This window comes from Perissodus microlepis, chromosome 12 (assembly GCF_051167445.1).
Source record: "Perissodus microlepis isolate ML-2025 ecotype Zambia chromosome 12, ASM5116744v1, whole genome shotgun sequence".
Taxonomy (NCBI): Eukaryota; Metazoa; Chordata; class Actinopteri; order Cichliformes; family Cichlidae; genus Perissodus; species Perissodus microlepis.
In genome coordinates, this window is record NC_140472.1 from 27742066 (window position 1) to 27762122 (window position 20057).

Consider the following 20057-nt stretch of genomic DNA (forward strand, 5'->3'; position numbering starts at 1 on the left):
CACACACACACACACACACACACACACACACACACACACACACACACACACACACACACACACACACACACACACACACACAAACACACAAACAGGCTTTTATTCAAAGAGACGGGCCAAGAGAGAGAATAGTGTAAAGACAGACAGACAGACAGATTGAAATCAAAAACCTGCAATGGTGAATATCAACATTTGCTGACAGCAGGGGCTGGGAGCATTTTCTAAGGCTTTAAGCACAGAAATATCCTTAAAATGATATTGTGAATCTGGAGGGATTGCTCATTGAAGTGGTGAAAAGCCTCTCATAGTGGCTCCTCTCTGTGGTGCAGTCAAAATCTGGTGTCAAGATCTGGAAAAAAAAAAAAAAAAAAAAGCAGGAAGAAGACTTGGTGCATGTAAAATGCACCGGTGTTCAGTCTGAGACCTGTGTTTTAAAAGACTGGTGTTCTGGTGTTACAGGTACCTGCCATATGTTGATTTACTAACCACTTAGTAAATTTAGTAAATTTAATTTAATGGACTTTCACACTCATGAGGCACTTCCATGAATTCTCTATATATTTTGTTACTGTGTTATTGTGGATGTATTAAGCCTGACTTGCAGCTGATTGGTTAGTTTTTGTTCTAAAAAGGATGGCATAATTTACATCTTTATAAATATTAAGGTGTGGGAGTTTGACAAATCTAAATGTTTGTGCTGAAACATAAGAAAAGAGGATAGAAAACTAATGTTAAGTATAAAAGCTTTTCATCAATTTCCTCCGAGCAAATGAAACCATCAGAGGAGCAGAACAGAGCATCTTAGTGAGTCATTTGAAGATTAACAGACAAATAAGTATTTTATGCAATAAAGACAGTTCAAATGAATGTATCTGAAAACATATCAGTGGGACTGTCATCTTGAATCAGCAACCACTTGAGTGTATCAGGCACCGTATAATGGTTCGTAAAAATAGCACCACTCAATAAAGACTTTCAGAGCCTGTTATATACGATGGAGATAGGTTTGAGGAACACTTTGAGAATTTAAGCTTAATTCTGTACTGATAAAGAGTGTTGTAATATTAAATGTATAAAAATATAAAGCAGTCTGTTTGGAAGAATGCAGATCTCCAACACTTTAGCCATGACTTCGTGGTACAGTAGCTATCAGTGCTGGTCAGCTGGACTCTTTCGTTGTGGTGTTTTCTTGTTTTCTATGTACCTAGCTGGGACGTGAAAGTGAAATAAGAGAGCTAGACTAGGAGTTCATGAGCTTCTGGCATGCTTGCAACATATTTGTTTAAACATTTATTTTATTATCCTGAAATTTATTATCTGGCAACCTAGTTTATAGAATACCAAATCATCACAGTGGAATGGATATAGTGTAATCGCATGCATACATGGACATAACTGAGAATAGCATACAGAAATTGTAGATTATTAATAAAATAGAAAACAGAGGTAGTCCTATAGTATGACCTTGATTCACATGACCTTTGATTCATAGCTCAACATCTTCTGCCCGAGGAGAAAAACCCTCTTTTGTGTACTAGCACTCGACATGATTTTGTTTGCTTGGTCAGGATGTACTTTCCTGATAACATAAAGTGTCTATTAAAACCTAGAAAGATAGAACGAAAAGCCGAGGCAGTATTACCCGTGTTTTTCCTTTTCTTTTTTTCCATACCTCAGTTCACAGATCTTGGTCAGAGAACTTGTCCTCAGTTTTGGCCTCTTATGTACAGGAAGTAAATCTATCTCTCACTTTGGTGATAATCTGCTGTCTCTCATCTTGTTACTCCCTTCTACTCTCCAGCTCTTTCTTCCCACCTATCACTTTCTCTTCTCCATTCCCAGCCTCCTCATCATTCCCTACCCATCATCCTTACCTCCCTCCTTCTCCTGCACTCTAGTCTCACTTACAGTAATTGATAGTGCCTGGTGCTGTTATTTCATCCAAAGGGCCCTGTAAACAAAATCGTCACTGACAGAACCAATATGGAAATCGTGGGCAGTGAGACCACGAGTTATGGCCCGTATCATGGTGTGTGTGTGTGTCTCAATGTTAGCGTGTGCATGACACAGGAAGAAGAGTTGTTTTGTGCTTTTATGTTCATGAGTATGAGTGTGTGTCTGTGTGTGCTTGCCAGTGACTTAGTTCTGCGTAATAAACTCTAGTGCAGGGAGTCATTAAGCAAGCGTGTATGTGTGTGTGTATGCTTTTGTGTGTGTGATGGGGAGGGGTCAAGGCCAAATTGACATCAAGTGGTCTAAATTAGCCCCACTTGTCTTCATTGATTTACGGTGGGTGAGTAAATTGCATCTGTAGTGGGAGAGAGAAAGTGGGGAGGAGCTCGGGGTTTCCTTGTAATTGATCTTGCTGTGTGTTTGTGGTGACATCATGGCACAACACTCACATCTAACCTTTTGCTTGATTGGAACATATACTTGGACAGGGGTTAAGGGATCTCTAAGGCAATTTAATTTATTACCAGTGGTAGTAAAAAGGCTGGTATTGTTTTCACCTTGTGAGTGTGTGAGTCTGAGTTTGCACAATCAAACTAGCAAAATAGCAAAATGTGGATTTGAAAACACCTTAAGCAATGGGAAAATTTGTCTGTTGAAATTATCTTCAACACAATAAAAAAAAATCCACCCTCAACACTTTACAGGTGTGTAGCTGGAATGTAATTGTTTGAATTATGAACAAGACTGGCCCATGGGTACTAATTAAAGAGCTCAGTGGGATAGCAGAAATAAGCCTGGTTTCCATCAGTAATTTTCCTTTTTATGACAACTGCACAACCACAAGTTATTATTAGACCTATGGTCACTAGCTGTCCACTAAGCATCACCTCAGGTAATTCAAGCTGCTGAACCAGACTCTTTTAGGTACCATAGGGTGAGGGGCAGGCTGTCACAGAGCCAACACACAGAGAGAGACAATCATTTCCACTCACATTAACACCTATGGGCAATTTAGACCACTTAACCTAACCCCACTAACAGCAACTCTTTGGACTGTGGGAGGAAGCTGGAGCCCCCACAGAGAAACCAGACACACGGGGGTAATATGCAAACTCCAGGAACCCAGGACTTTCTTGCTTTGAGGCAACAGTGCTAACCACTGTGCCACCATGCTGCCCCAGTATATATTTATATACCATGTTTATAAAGTGTATATATAGTATTATAGATACACTACTAACATGCATGGGTGGCACCGCATCCATCTTTGAATGTGTCTTCAGTTGCAGTCAACACAGTTTTGTGAGTGTTTCTTGCATGGTTGTAACAAGTAACTGTAACAAAAACAGACATACGCCTGCCAATGTACAAAAAGCACTTGTTCCAGCTACAGTAACCATCTCACCAACCACATTTTGCTGTGATTACACACATGCAATCACACAAAGTGAAAACAATACACGCAACATTACTGAGGCTAGTAGCAGATGTTTATGAAGTTTTTTGTTAAAATCTGGAAGGTACAATTAATGTTCCCTCTTTACAGTAAGTGATATGCTACTGAACTGCTGCAGTGTACAAAGGATCTTACTATCCAAAGAATTATGTAGCCATTTAAAAGATATTTTGCAGTAGACAGATCCTTTGCACGTGTTTATCTTTATATTAAAGCAAATTACTTTTGACATGTGCAAACATGTTGTAAATCCACAAACATTTACAAAGACAGTTTACCAATATAAATCATGTCTTTGCAATATAATTAATGTATTTTGTTTAAATAAGAAAACTGTATTGTTATAGGGAAGGTGTTCTAAAGAATAATTTACAACCAATGAATATTATGTCGCTTTTCAATTTGTTGTGTACCATTTCTTTTTGTAGGGTCTTCTTCATAAGAAGAAAAGCTAGTCAGAGTAGCTGTACAAAGGAAAAATGAATAAGGAAAATAGGATACTTAGGAACAAATTAACTTATGTTGAGATTATTCAAAAGTTAGAAAAAGGTATTTTTAAATTAAAATTAAGACAAAAATTAAATGAATAACATAGGAAATGATCTCTGAAATGATCTTTCCATAGTCTCAACCTTAAACACTGAGTCCAGATTACCATGGAAGAAATATAGTATAGAAAAAGCCATTACATGGCGATACAATCAGATATTTTCACCAAAATAAAGTAATGAAAAAAAGTTGTGTCACTTATAGGTTTAATATCTATATATTTGCGACCTTGCAAATACATTAACTAAGACATTTTCTTCATTTTGTTGCTATGAAACTTGATCTGCAATTAACCTGCAGCATTTTAGCTACAATTTAATTGAAAATAAAAAATAACTCCTGGGAGATAGGATCACTGTAACCTGTGCACAGTTGCTAGTAAACTTTTCAGTTTATTCTTTGTGTTTTATTTTCCACATTTCAGGAGGCCATTTTTGTGCATGTTTATCGTGTATGTGTACAACTCTGTCCCATTTCAAATTGAACATGAGCGTTATGTCATGCATCACAGAGTTATTGATTTCTTACAGCACACACGTGTGAGCATACTCAGACATATTACTGCTCCTATTTACCATGCCCGAAAGTCATCTTCCCAGGTATAAACGCAGCAATAGAAACTGGATGAGCTGAGACAGAAAAACATTCTAGGTGTCTATTAGTGCACCATGACAACACACATATTAGCAACATACACAAATACACATACATACTCATCCCTCACCTGCTCATCTCATCTCTTCCCTGACCTTACCTGAATAAAAGAAAAAAACAAACAACAGCGAAAAAAATATAAATTTCCGACACACTTCCTCACACTTTGTCTGAGCCTAAGCTATCACCACATGTAGGCCCATGAGCTTACAAACACACACAGAGACACACACATGACTGCACAACTCTAAGCTTGAACAGTTCTCTTCACCAGCTTTAATTGGATTCTAATGTATTCAGTTTGGTCCAATGAGCAAAGTGATGGCTATGGTTTTCTGACTGGAGAGAGAGAGAGGGAGAGAGAGGGAGAGAGAAGGAAGTGAGGATATTAGAAGTAAATAGGAAGCTTTGTCAGTTGTGGTCATCTTCCTCCACCTGCCAAGTGGAGTGTATCGTCTGAACAACCTGTCGACAGGATTTCTACAAGGGCCATTTGACCTGAAAGAAGAGCACTCTCTGTATCAATCTCCTTTCTCTCATTGTCTCTGTCAGCCATTTAATAAAAGGAGGCAGGTTATGTCTACTGCAACAAACGAACCACCTTTACTAATGCGCTCTAAAAAATACATTATTCTGACCCAAGATCAGCATATCGATTATAATATGAGCGTCTCCTCTTATTCTTAGTGCTTGTTTATGCCTTTCTATTTGCTTTGAAGTAAATGGACTAGAGTTTGTACAATCTGGCAATTTGGTTCATAGAATAGTTTTAACTATTAACTGCAGAAATAATTTTTCTTATAACACATCTGTATAAATTGTATTTGGGCTAACAGTTAAAGATTATAAGGGGTGTGGCTGCTTTGACTAACAGGTGTATAGCAGCACAGGTGGCTATAAATGAAAGCCGTCTACCATTAGTAGTTGCCTGTTGTGTCTCTCCTTTGCCATCTTTGTGATGTTGGTGCCTTGTGGAGCATTTTAAATGTAATTATAATAATATGCCTTACTATGTAGTTCCACAGTTCTAAGATCATAAGTTGGAGAGGCCCAGCTATTTAACCCATGCTTGTAAGGGGTTGTCCCCCTTTGGAGATCATCCTGAGGGTCATTGACCCACCATTGATCATGCGAGTCGTCACAAGAGCCAAGGTGTTGACCCGCACTCAACCTTGTCTTGACCTCAGTAGGTTACATTGCAAGGTCTCCCACTGTTTTCATCCCCACACCTCGGTGATGGTAATTACCCACAACTTTTTTCACAACTTGCATCATGTGATGATTCACATGAAAGGCTCTTGGATAAGAGGGGGAATGTATCCAAAAAACTTTAAGAAGTCTAGATGCCTTCTTTTTCTCAAACTCATAAGGCAATGCATGCTTCTTTTGGCTACTAGGATCATCAGCCTCCATCTTACCCTATCCCTAGCATCCTGTTCTGCCACACCAACTCTCTGCATGTCCTTGTCAGGGACTAAGCAGTAAGGTGTAAAGGACACAGGTGTTTAATTCAAAAAAGGGGTTTATTGTACTGTTGCCCTGAGAGGGCAAACGGACTGCAACTTAAGAAAACACCAGCAATAAGAAAAACGCTGCAAAAGCACACAAAACACAACGGAAATAGGAAAAAAGAAAACAGAAATAGGGAAAAACGGATTTCCAAAAGCACAAGGGAAGTGTTTCTGGGGAGACAAAAACCCGATGGACCAGTTGCAGGAACCAAAGTATGCTAAGAATTGCGCTGGGAGACACTTGAAAGAAGTGGAGGATCTATCGGTTTTATGAGGAAAGAAAAGATGAGAGGTAAGTGTGTTAGCCTAACTATTAGCCTAAAAATCCATCATCAGTATTATATGACTCATAATAAAACACGCCTACCATGTTTTGGGTTCCTGCAACTGGTCCATCAGGTTATTGTCTCCCCAGAAACACTTTTTGTGTTTTTTCCTATTTTTGTTTTCGTATTTCCATTGTGTTTCGTGTGCTTTTGCAGCAAGATCACAATTAACAAAGCCTCAAACAAACACAAGACAAACTGACCTCCTGGAGGGAACTTAAATACTGGCTTAGCTAAACCAAATGACACACAAGGGGGAAAACAAAATGGCTGCCATATAACCAACTAATACAAAACAATTAAACAATCTTGAAACACCCCCCCCCCCCCCCCCCAGGCAATGAATCATGTGGTTTCATCCAATTAGGCTTTCAGCAGTACTTCAGCTCTCCCAGCCCTTTGCCATATCTTTTGCCAGCCAGGAAGGAGAAGCCAAACCCCAGGTAACTCAAACAAAGAAAGATGTTTTAATATAACATAAATCAGAACTTTGACCTCACATTGTTAATGTGTGTGCAAGCCATATAAACATTCAAAGGTGTAATGAGAAAATAAATAAATTTAATAAAGAAACAATATTGGACAATAAGTAGAATTTATTTAAAGTAGTGAATGCAAAGCAAACTAAAGTGAAGCAACTAATGGTGAGGTGTGGCGGTTGCCATCACAGTCCTTCTTAATTATGTCTTGATGAACGCTTAATAATCCAGGTTAGGAAATCCCTGAATGCTGATTCTATTCATCTGGAAATAAGTGGTTGAAGGGATCCCAGTGGTTTCTTTAGTCCCAGGCTTAAGAAGTCAGTTGGATAAGTGATGAAACACTTCCCTCACTAAAGACATTATCTCCAGATGAAGAGAATCAACTTTGTGGGTCCTCCTTCACGCCATCCATCAATCTTCCATTATCCTTCCTCTACACATTACCAAACCCTCTCAGACTTAGTAAAATACATTTTAAATTCTGCAGTTATTTGTAACCCATGTTACAATACAGGGCTGCTAATCCCCCTATTATTTATAGTTATTGCTCTTTATTGTCACATGGGGTGCTGTGAGGCTGTTTTGCATGTACAACAACCTTACCTTATGCACAGCAAGTGGTATCTATCTCTTTCTGGTAAGATCTTTCCAAGTGTCGCTACCCGATCCGTACCGGAATCAGGTAGACACGATTTGTACAGTCCTGATTTTGTACATGCGCAGTAAAGACCGAGGAGTCCTGATCCGTAACTATCTTTTTTTTTTTTTTTTTTTCATTTTTGTCCACATTAGAGATACTTATTATTGTTAATATCTTAACAGATACTCTGACCCGTAACAATCGTAAAATGCTTCGAGCGGAAGTAGTAGCCTTTTGCACATGTGTGGTACCGATCGGGTTTCCTGTACGGATCGGGTAGTGACAACCAGTAATGGGTCAAGTGTGTTGCAGCAAGACAAAGATATCCATTCAGTGCTACAAACCAGAAAATGTTGTGCATTGTTTTTACTTATCTTGTTGTTCCTTGTAGTGTAACATAAGTGTTTAAAACGTTGTAATGCTAGAAGTGACATTTGTAATACTAGATGCGATGCTAGCTGCTACACTTACACACTTGGTTATACATGATGGATAATATTTGATTTTATCTTTTTGGAAGAAAAGAAGTTGATCAGCTCATGTTCAGAACAGAAGATAGAATAAAAGTTAATTGTTCTGTACTGTTTGTGTAGATTGGTTTTTTGAACCACTAGAAAGGATTCTGGATTACCACTGATGCCGAGCCTAGCCTAATGAGATTCTGGATGATTGTGAAATGGTGTGGCCAGCAATTGGATTATGGGAAGTCTCTGTAAACCTGAATCAAACCATTTTTTGGATTTTGGATAAACCTGTGCACTGTTAGTCCTACCTGGGTAGTAGACAGGTAGAGACTGCACACTGACAATTTCTTTTCAAATACTGCTGTTTGGGTCTCAACGAACAATAAAGGACAATTCAGAGTGGGATTTTCTTATTTCAAGACAAGACATGTCATGGTGAAAGGCAAATGTCCTGCGTATAGCCTCAGTATCTGCATGTGGGTGGGAATGTAGGTCCACAAGTTGGCAGTGGAAGAGTTAAATATCTATTTTGAGAGAAGCCGTTAGTGTAGCATATTCATGCTATTGATTCGGATATTAGTAGCATATCTGCAATATTATAGATAACAACCATGACTAAGAAAGACACTGACCCCACCGGTGCTAAGTGGCTGATGGAGATTGACAAGAAAAACTTCCTTTTAAAAAGAAGAAACATCTGGCAGAATCGGGCTCAGGGAGGGGTAGCCATCTGCCGTGACAATTTGGGGGTGATGGGAGGAAGACAAGACAAAAGACACAGTATGAGAAAAGAGTCAGAAATTATTAATAACTAATGATTAAATAAAAAGAATAAACAGAGAGAGAGTGAAAAGAGGTAAGGGAAGAAGAAATAGTGCATCATGGTAAGCGCCCAGCAGCCTGTCAAGTGCTGGGGTGATATGGCACTATGAAATCTTAAGATAAGATGGGACCTTGTTATTTAAGGTCTTGTATATGAAGCAAATATTTTAAATTTGATTCTGGATAAAACAGAGAGTCACAGATGATGACTCGGTGCTAAGACAGAAACTGATTTCACTTTTTGCCCAAAAAGTGATTTTACATTGTAGCACTGGATTAATTCTCTAGGCTCTGAATAAATAAAATTGAATTGACTTAAATTTAATGGACTGAACTTTGATTTTGCACCTTCAGTTCTAACAATAATCTTTAGTTGATATATACTGTATTGTTAGGTTTTCACTTGTCTGTTTCCACATGCATATGAAGTTGAGTGCCATCCTATTCTTAATCCACGGGGTTTAATATGATGTAGGTAGGCTGACCCTTTGCACAGCCGAATGGCTTCAGCTTTTCTGGGAAGGCTTTCCACATGGCTTATATGTTTATTGGACTTCTTAACTGAATTCTTAACAAGTGCACCAGGAGTGCATTGTTAGGTTAGATGCCAATGTTGGACGAGAAGTCCTGGCTCCCACAATCCCAGCTCTAATTCATCCCAAAGGTGTTCTTTCAAATTGAGGTCGGGACTCTGTCCAGGCTAGTCAAGTTTTTCCAAACCAAACTCTTTCATCCATGTATTTATGGACCTTGCTTTGTGTACTGCTGAATAGTAACTTTGAAGCAGGAAAGGACCATCTAAATTGTTCCCACAAAGTTTGGAACACTACATTTTACAAAATGTCTTGGTATACTGAAGCATTAAAAGTTCCTTTAACTGGAACTAAGAGGTCAAGCCCAGCACCTAAAAGACAACCCCACACCATAACCTCCCCTCCACCAAACTTTACACTTGGCACAATGCAGTCAAAAAAATACCCTTCTCCTGGCAACTGCCAAACCGAGAGTGTCCATCACATTGCCAGATTGAGAAGCAGGATTTGTCACTCCAGAGAACACATCTCCTTTGCTCTAGAGTCCAGTGGCAGTATGTTTTACACCACTGCATCTGACGGTATGCATTGAGTGACTGTCTTCTGCTCGTCAAATACATTTCATTGCAATGTTGACCCTGTGCCAACTTGCATATGACAAATAAAACTGAAAACTGAAAACAAAAAATGCTTGGTGCACTTTCTCAGCCATGGAAACCATAATAAGACCATATGAAATTCGGAGGTCTGTAACGTTGACTCTGCAGAAAGTTGGTGACCTCTCTTATTATACAGCTCAGCATCTGCGGACCCCGCTCTATTTGGGTCAGTGTCGACTATCACTTTGTGACTGTAATGACTGCTGTTATTACAGTCACTTTCATTTTGTTTTAATATCACTAGCAGTGGACTTTGGAATATTTAGTAGTGAGGAAAGTTAATTGGATTTTGGGCACAGGTAGCATCCTATCACAGTACCAAGATGAAATTCACTGCGCTCCTGAGAGTGGCCTGTTCTTTCAAAAGTATTTGTAGAAGCAGTCTGTTTGTCTAGGTATTGATTTTATATATGTATGGCCAGGGAAGTGATTGGAACACAATGCAATGTGCAATCAATTATTTGGATGGGTAAGTGAACACTTTTGGCAATATATTGTATGCATTGTAAATCCACTGAATGGAAAAAAGTGTTTAGGATTAAATGTGGGATTTCTTTAATCCAGAAATTTGACTGAGAGATACCTCACTAAAAAAGTATGCTAATTTTGAATTTTGTCCAGGATTCACAAGGGTTGCGACAGCAGCATGTTTTCTACCATAGTCCATTTTACCACTGTATTGCAGATACTCTTATTTTAATGAAACTGTAATAGTGAGCAAACCAATTGCTGTACTTTTGAAAGCAAAACCTTTCCAGTGCTTGAAACAAAATTTAATCTGCTCAACAGTACATTGCCTCTTTGGCTCTCTTTGTTTCATAATGCAACCAAATGTTTCTAATGGCTGAAGGGCCTTGGCATCTGAACTCTGTTGCTGTAATATGTGTAGAATTTGGGCTGACTTTGTCTTGTTGAAATAAGCAAACCTTGTCACAATAAAGGCAATGAACCTTGTTTACTACGGCATCCTGCCGTACTTCCATTTTTGTATATGAGATAACTCATTTACCTAACCCAACAGTATAAGAGGAGGAAGCCAGGAAAGGCATACCCTTTAAAGTGTTTCCTCAGGACACCCGTTTAGAAAAACTGTTTCAAAAATACTGGTTTAATTTGCTAAGCATTCAGTCCATGATTTCCAACAATAATTTCAAATTTGAGTTAAGTCAAAACCAGTATTGTCAAAACACAATTATTTTAATAATATAACTTTTGAGATATGTCTCTTTTATGGGGGAGCACTTCTCTGTGATCTTCCATTTTATATACATGGAAAGCGGTTGGGAGATGAGCAGCGAGACCCCCAGCACAAAAAAGATCTACCATCAACAGCAAAAGAAACATGATAAAAAGGAAGAGTTACAGATGAGGTGGGTTGCAAAGTGGCTTGCAGATGGAGAGAAACAGTAGGTAAGGCTAGTACAGTGCTACCTAACAACCTGAAGACAACAGTCATTAGTACTCATCTACTGTACTGGTTTGTAATTTTACACGGAGAAATGGAGTTCTTAAAATGATGAGGAAATTTTTAACCATCCTTATGGTTCTCTCTCTCTCTCTCTCATATATATATATATATATATATATATATATATATATATATATATATCACAAATAATTGTAGTGTTTAGGTGGTTTGCAAATCGTTGCATTGTTTTACTATAGTACCACGTTTTTGCAATCAGCTGTTGAATTATAGTTAGTTAGTAATTACCCTTAATAATTACAGTGCAGTCTTGGTGATGAATGCCTTCCTTTTAGTGAATATTTCCTTCCCTTCCTAGATTTTATTTGTATTAGTGACAATTGAAATGAAGGAGAAAAGAAAAGTATTTATTTGCTCTCAAATTACCCTGTGTGGCTGTGTTTTTTAATCAGAACACACTAAGATGATCTATCTTTTGTTATTTCTACAGCATGATTTTTTTAGACAGATTTTCCAAATTATATATATATATTTTTAGTCACAACTGAATTTATTAATCAGTATCAAATTTACTTTCTACAACCAGTGGGGGCCTCACTGGTATCCAGACATTAATATTGTAAAAAATATGACTTGTTTCTACCATATGCTTGCTGAACTAATTATTTGCTTTAGCTGTAGCCCCAAGATGCATAGTTTAGCTGAAAAAAAAAAACACAACTTGACACTATAACAATAATTTAAAATGCACTGATTCAGTTCTGCACTATAATGTAGCTGGGTTGGCAGTTGCTTGAATGCTGTGGATGTTACTGCCTTGTGACTGAGAGGCCAGAAAAATGTGTTTGGTTAAAGTGAGGGAGCAAGGAAAAGGACAAGTGGAAAAACAGCATGTCGGATCAATGAAGCACACATGGGTAAGCACTGTGAAAGGAACAGACAGAAGTGACAGAGCGATATTTTACATCAGCAGCAGGGCTTCTTCAGTGATAATCACATGTAGGCCCACTGCTAATTAAAGACAGGTTAATGATGAATGGACAGCGGGGTCTGCCACTTGGACTTTCTTCTTTAAATGCGACACTAGGGGGGGCTGTCGCTCCTTCTTAGCGTATTGCCGTGTCGCTGGACAGACAAGCAGATAGACGGGCAGAGAGGCAGTAAGGCTCACGTAGGACTATCTCCGTCTCCGGAAATCCTCCCATCCTCTCCCTGACTGATTTGCAATTCAATAAGTCACAATGTCATCTCTTTAGCTTTTACACGTTTAGCTGACAAAGGGAACCAGGGATGCTGCCATATGAAATATCATCTCGGACTCAAAGAAGAGCCTAATGTTCTTTCTCTTCTCACTTGTTCATCCCTCTGTCCCACCCGCCCCACACACACACACACACACACACACACACAGAGTGATCCTATCAATATAAAGTGAATGAGTTTTATCACAAGGTGCTTGATGGATCACATTCAGCAGTTGTGCAAGCTGCCAGTTAAAGTGGTCGGTGCGCGCGTGCGTGCGTATAGGTGGGCGCTCGTGCGAAGTTGTCTTCTATCGATTACGGAGAGAACAGGTGTAGCGTGTGTCTTTGTATGAATAATGCAGGGAGAGACTTTGTGCACGCACTTCGCTGAGACCAATACACACAAACAACGCGGAGAAATAGGCCTCTTCTTATAGGACATATTCATATTGTAAACTTTTTTTTCTTAATCTCGTTAACATCAAAAGCTCCATTACTCTTGGATATATCCTTAACCTGTTTCCTCCGCACTGATGTGTTATTGTAGATCACCTGCAGCTAGTTTTTTCCCGTGTTTTCATTATTATTGTAAGAGCAGCAAAATCTATCCTCTTAAAGAGTTCCTGTTGTTGCAGTGTGGGTATTTGTTTCTTTACCACAATGACCCAGTATTAAGAAAGTAAGGAAAAAACATATTGATGGATCTTATAAAACAATTCGGCAAAAAAAAAAGAAAAAATCTAAATAAAGTTCTATACACTCGATTGGTTACTTTACTGTCATTCAAATCTCCAAATCCCGCCCTTATCCCTCACCCTCCTCTGCCCCAGTCGCTGTTAGCCCCCCTTCTCCTCCTCTTCCTCCTCCTACCTCTGCCGGCTGGTGGAAGCTTCAGACCTCCTCTTCTGTCCTCTCCTCACTCCATCCCACGGACGAGTGTACACAGACTCTCAAGTTGAACCCAGACGCGCACACACAAGACAACACTTACAGCAAGAGGACGATAGTCGGAGGAAAGGTAGAGAGGGAAAAGAAAGGAGAGTGGACGGAGCTGCTGCCGAGCGAGCAAAATTTGGATTTTAATTTATTAAGCGAGCCCTAAATGACAGAGTTATCTTTGCTTTTTACTGTTTCAAAGTCCACTGTGAAGTGCACTTTTTTTTCGGGACTTCGTGTGACCCTCTGGTAATTTTTTAAAAACTTTGCAAGAAAGAAAACTGCGACAAAGGCAAAGAGAACAGCTCTTTAACCGTCAGCTTTAACCGTCCCGTATGGATAAATAAGGCAGAGAAGCGCACTGGTGGAAAAAAGCTCACTACGGGGAATTTCATTCATTCATCGGTTCTGGCTTGAAGGAGAGAGAGTTTTTTTGGGGAGGCGGATTAAAAAAGAAGCCAGCTTGCACCGGAATTGCCCATTGGGGGGTTCCTCTTTATTACTGACTGAAGAAGGATTTATAGTTTACTCCAAATCTCATCTGCTCGGTGTCTTAGGTCAAGCACAGCGGGAGCGCAGTTTGGTGAAAATGAGATTGATGGCACCAATGCGATAGTAATCTTTCTGTGGGAACAAAAGGAGAAAGAAATATAGAAATTAAAATATTGCCCTTTGAATCCTTATTGCGAACAGTCGCGGGGTTTTTTATCGACTGGAGGGATGGAGACGATCGGGAGAAAGGGAGGCGCGCCGTTGGGGTGTCGCCTCTGGAAGACGCTGCTTCTTCTTCTGCTGTGGAAAGGTAAGAAATGGAAGTGCGAACAAAAACTTGTTGCCAGCTTTACTTACTGTTATTTCATTGTTCTGGACTGGAAAACGGAATTTCCCGCTCACTATTATTTATCTAGATATTTCATTTGTGGTGTCATTTTAGAGATGCGACATTATAGGCAAAACTGATAACTTTTTGTAGTATTTACAACAAATGCATACATTATAATTGTATTTATATGAACTCTTTTTGTTAAAATGTTTCCTAGGGCGAGTAGATACCCTGAAGACGGTTAGAAATTGAACTATAACAGTGAGGTGAAGTGAAACCAAACACAAAACTTAGTTACCCAGCTTTCTGTCCTGCAAGGAAACAATGTTAATAATAACTTAAGTGTCTTAGAAGTGTCACACTGGACCAAGTTAAAGTAATTCACACCATTTTTGCTTTTTTACTGAGATGGTAACCAACGACAGGGGGTTATAGCAACATCACGATACTTGCCTAGAAATTCCCAGAAAAGGCAATTTCTCGTCTCCTAAATAACAACCGAATAGCCAGTATTCACCTTGACGCCTCATGTATCCGCGCATGTGTGTAGAATAATAAGTAATTGAGTCCAAGCTCAAATGACAGATGCATTCTAACTGGTGCCACCTGAGACACGCGAACCCTGGCTAGTTGCTGACTTGCTGATGTGCCAGTTTGAGTTCTCTGAGAGGAAAGACCTGAGTGTTTCCTGGACAAAACTATACTTGCTTTTCTATACTGGGGGCGGGCGGGATCAGCACTGACTGTTTGCAAACATTTTCTGCTGCACACTTGAAACAAGCTCTAGATGTTGTCCCTTGTTTAAAAAAAAAAAAAAAGAAAAAAGATCTAAAGGATTTTTAATGACACGAAGTCCCTCAAACGGAAAGAAAATCAACCCTTTTGCTTCTTTTAAAATGTACTCGAGTGTCGACGAACAGAGAAAACGACTAGTAATTGCCTTACTCGCCCATGTTAATTGAAGTTAAAAGAAGCTATAATAAGATTCTGTCTTTGTCGGGAATTGGACACATTAAGAAAGAAGAGAGCGGTTAATATCTCCATTATCCAGTTAAGTGAATAACTGACTTATTTGCAGAACTCTTAAAAGCCCCTTTTTATAAATCTGACCTGACTCATAAAAACCACGACACTCCAGTTTAACTGGTCTTATAAGATCAACTGAATGCACATCGGGGGGTTCTTATCCACAGCGCCCGAAGTGCGCAAAGGATTTTCACTCTCGTGCTCAAGAGCACTTGTAAAATAGAGCTGAGATATTATTAATTTTGCTCAGGTAACACCACCTGACTCAGAGGAGGGAAAAAAGGCAAGAAGCACAATCGGAACGAGGCTTTAGAATATTTTGCATTTAAAGCGTGGGCACGATTTTACGCCTCGGTTTTAAAGACAAATGACAAATCATCGGCATTAGTATCACGTTTCCTGTGAGTGTCTTCTGTGTTTGTGCGCGCGGTCGTATCTGTGTGTTTTAATCAGCTCCGATCACTCACGGCTCACTTAGCAGTTAACAGTGACTGCGTTGTGCGCTCCCGAGCATGGTGGTCGTTGTGCTCGCGGCGCAAGGCGCACGGACTGGAGATGGCGAGCAGGGTCGACGCGCCGGAAAACAGCTGTGTCCCGCAAAACGGCTGAGTAACCAAACACTGAAATTATCTAAAACATTTCTCCCCTCTTCTCCTGTAACATTCTCACTTCTTCTCTTAGTGGAATGAAACGCAAAATAGTGTAGGGACATGGACGGTCTGTGACTTTTGTCTGTACACATTGCTCTTTGACTGCTTTTTAGTACCAGCTTTTCTGGTTTGGATGGTCGTCAGTATTGCTCCCCCCTCTCTCCCTTTCTCTCTCACTGTCTCTGTACAGGTTAAGGTCCTCTGCAGCTAGGCTGTGGTTAAACAGTTTTCATTGGGCACATGGGGAAATCTGGCTCTAATGTGTAATAACACACCTAAGGCTGTTTAAAAAGCAAAAGATTAACCTTGCCTTCACTCTATCTCTTTCTGCCAGTGCATTCTGCCGTTTCAGTACACAGTCAAAGTGGTTCCTTGGTGCAAGTGTTCTCTGTTCATTTGTTGCTACATTGGCTGTGTCAGCCTATGCTCGCATTTACAGTAGGTGTATGTCTGTGCCCTCCATTAGTCACATAGGCCCTGAGTCATCTGCATTTGTGTGTATGCCGCTGTCTGTCATACTGTAGCTGCAATCTGTAATACTTCACAATTTTCCACCTCCTCACTTCAGTCCCAGAATGAACAACTTTGAAAGACATTTTGTTCAGATGTGAGATAGTTTTCTGTTTTGTTCTAAGTATTACATGTCACATCACCTCCTAATTAGGGATATTTATTGTACCCCAATCTTCCAATATATTACCGTTTGTGTCACCCTTATGACTGGCATTTCTATTTTCATGTCACTCACTTTCACTGTAATTACATCATTGTGGTATTTCATCATCCAGGTCATCTCTAGGATGACATTGTAGGTTTGTTCAAACACCAAGGATCTGAAGTGCCAGTTCAGAGGCAAACAGTTTGTTCTGGAAGATTCAGAGGCTGAAAAGTCACTGGGGGTAATGTCTCAGGTCTGTAATCTTAGCAGGAGGTCATGGGTGGGTGGTTTAGAAGCCTTACACCCTCTCATGCAGTGACTGATATTTTCTTTTTTGGTACTTAGTTTGAAGTTTTTTTAAAAAATTTAGCTGCAAAAGCGACTGACGCTTGCATATAGTTTCACTGAATTAGTTTATGGTTTGTCGTAACTGTTTGTCGTAAAACTGAAACAGTTGAGCTGAGAAAAAAATTCCACTCCTAGTACCACTTTCCTATGAAATAACAGAAATCTTTTTTTTCTTTAATTACTCTTCCTATGCACCGTTCATGAGTTTGGGACGTCAAATCAAAAACTCCTTTAAAAAAATCCTTATAATTTGGTTTTGATTTCTTACTGACTGATATTTGTACTAAAATAAGTTTACTGTAGATGTAATGTATCATACAAATGCACAATTAATATTACACCGAGTTTGTAACAGCATCACACCAATAAAAATAAAAAGAATTTAATAATATTTATAAATATTTTAGTTGGTCTTTTTGAAACTCTTCAATATCAGTATATGCATAGGCCCTGGGTTATACTCTTGATGCGTATTGAAGGAATATGCTTGTTTCTAATTGCCAGACTGGGGCCATTTAAAAAGTGTAAATCAGGAAATCTCATCAGTCTCGCTCCACAGTTTCACAGACGTTAATGACAGTGAACTGCTCCTTTCCAGCACTAGTCGCTGGAATAGCTATGTGGCAGATTGTACTTTATTTGTCAAAGACGGGAGGGGGGGGTGCACTGTTCAGTATATATATGTGTGTGTGTTTTGCCCAGTGTGTTTCACCCCATGTGCTTAAGCGTGTTTCGCGCTACACCGTTAACCTGTAGCAGAGTGTCAGCACTACGCACCATTACTCATGGAATATGGAGCATCAATAATTACTGACATAAAATCACTGACACATACACACACCTACATGCACAAACACATTTGTTTTACTATCCCTATGGGAACTCTAATTCCCCAGCATTCTCTACTGCCTTAATTCTAACCCCAACCTAACCACAAGCTAAACTACACCTTAAACCATTGAAACAGAATGGACCAGTCTGTCACAGAAGACACCAAAGATCCCCATAGTGACTCAGAGTCTGCATGGTTTGGTGTGCAGTCAGTGTAAAGACCTCACTTGCATATAAAAAAACAGTCACGGGACTTCTCACCTTGGCCTTTCTATATGCCGCTTTCACTCCCTGGGTTCTTTGTGTCTCATTGTTGGTTTCATTCACCGACTGAATCATTCAGGCACGCACTCGCATCACTCTTTGCTGTGCACACAGAGCCACTGTCACGCATATACAGCACATTCAAACACACCCGCACACAGAGGCTGCTTATTCTGTGAAAAATAAGCAACAGAGAAGATTGTAAATCAGACAAGGGGCATTTCAGAGATAGGAAATGTGAACTTGTAACATTTACTCATGAAAGCAAAAGGGGATATGTGGAAGGGAAAGAAAGCGTGAGATGTGAGTGCTACTTCTAAACGCCACATTGTTAGAAAATCATGCCACTTCACTTTGAGCTTTTCACTTTGCCTCTCTGTCATACACATATGCACATGCTCATATAGCCTTTTTGTCGTGGTGAAAGTGAGAGGGTAGAGCACACACATACAGAGAGAGAGAGAGCACAGAGAAGGTCACACAGACACTGAAAAACAAAAAAAGGGGTGTATTCGATGGAGTGGACACGAGACACTCTCCACTGACTGCCTCCTTTTTGTCAGCATTCATGAGTTTAACTTTTTGGAGCTTTTTTTTTTTTGGAGGTGTCTTGCATGCTACAGATTTACTGAATCACTGCAGGGCTGCTGGTGTCGTTCACTTGCCTGTCATCCGGAAAGTACAGAATCAGTCAATATAACAACGCATAGGATTTAATATATATATTTTTTGCACTAGCAAAAAAGATTGTAGGGCTGAACATTAATCAAATGCCAGTTTGTGAAGCTGCTGAAACTTCAGACATACCGGGTGAAGGTTTTATTAATTCACTGTTTTGTTCCTTGAGTTGTCAGCAAAGACGTGTCACTACTATCTACATTTTATTTTCACCTTCTATTAGTTGTGAATATTTCTTACAATATATTGGGCTAACAATATTCAACACCACACAAAAAATAGACAGACTTCTGCCAGCTGGCAGGTTCAAGTGTTATTCGTCTTGTCATGTTTCCAGCATGAAACAAAAGCGAAAAGCTTAAGAATATTTGAATACTTGATGCCCTTTAAGCTTATTTTTCTTTTCCTTTTTGAACCTGATTTTATCACCGTTCATTCATATTTTGTTAATTATCCAAAGCCTAGAATGTTACTGAAGTGTGTAGGTTTGTTTTGTTTTCCTGTTTTCATCTTTATGCCTTTCACAAAAATCTTTCATTTGTTGGAGTTCGAGAGCATCATCTCTCTTTAGTGAAGAAAGTGACAGACAGGGAGATAGGATCTTACCTTGTGAGTGTATTCACCTTTTGTGTCACTTCATTCTGTATCAGCAAATCTCACCAAGAAGGATGCAAAGGGTATAGATATTTACACTTATCACTTACACGCACACGGCCACACACAATAAGACGCACATTGTTTTTACGTTAGGCTTCTTGGTTACAGTATCTGTCTACCTGTCCGGTTCTCTTGAACTTCAAATTTTGGAGAACTGTTTAATAGGACCAGAAGAACAGACTGATTTCTCAGAGATACAAGTGGTCAAAGGGTTTGAGAACACAATATATGAAGAATAATGTGAAAAAACATCACAAAACATTTTTATATCCAAAAAGGAGTCATTAGAGTTTCTCTCTAATGTACACAGATCCAACAGAATGTCTTATTACAAATAGAGTATCGCTGCCAAGATCAGCACTAGAAAATACCTTAAATACAATTTCTTCCTCAGTGTAACTCAAAGCACTGTCACGGCCGAGGCCGACTCAAAAGGGAAAGGACTCAAATGCTGGGCGCCGAACAGC

General features: G+C 39.4%; 1 protein-coding gene across 1 annotated transcript in view; it reads left to right on the forward strand.

Moving 5' to 3' along the window:
* The first annotated feature begins 13560 nt into the window (after nucleotides 1-13560).
* The window catches only part of LOC146376501 (transmembrane protein 132C), a 283608-nt gene continuing 277111 nt past the window's right edge, over nucleotides 13561-20057 (forward strand). Inside the window, exon 1 of the mRNA XM_084945651.1 lies at nucleotides 13561-14457. Within this exon, the coding sequence (XP_084801777.1) occupies nucleotides 14376-14457 (82 nt within the window). The 5' untranslated portion in view covers nucleotides 13561-14375. The remainder of the gene's footprint in view (nucleotides 14458-20057) is intronic.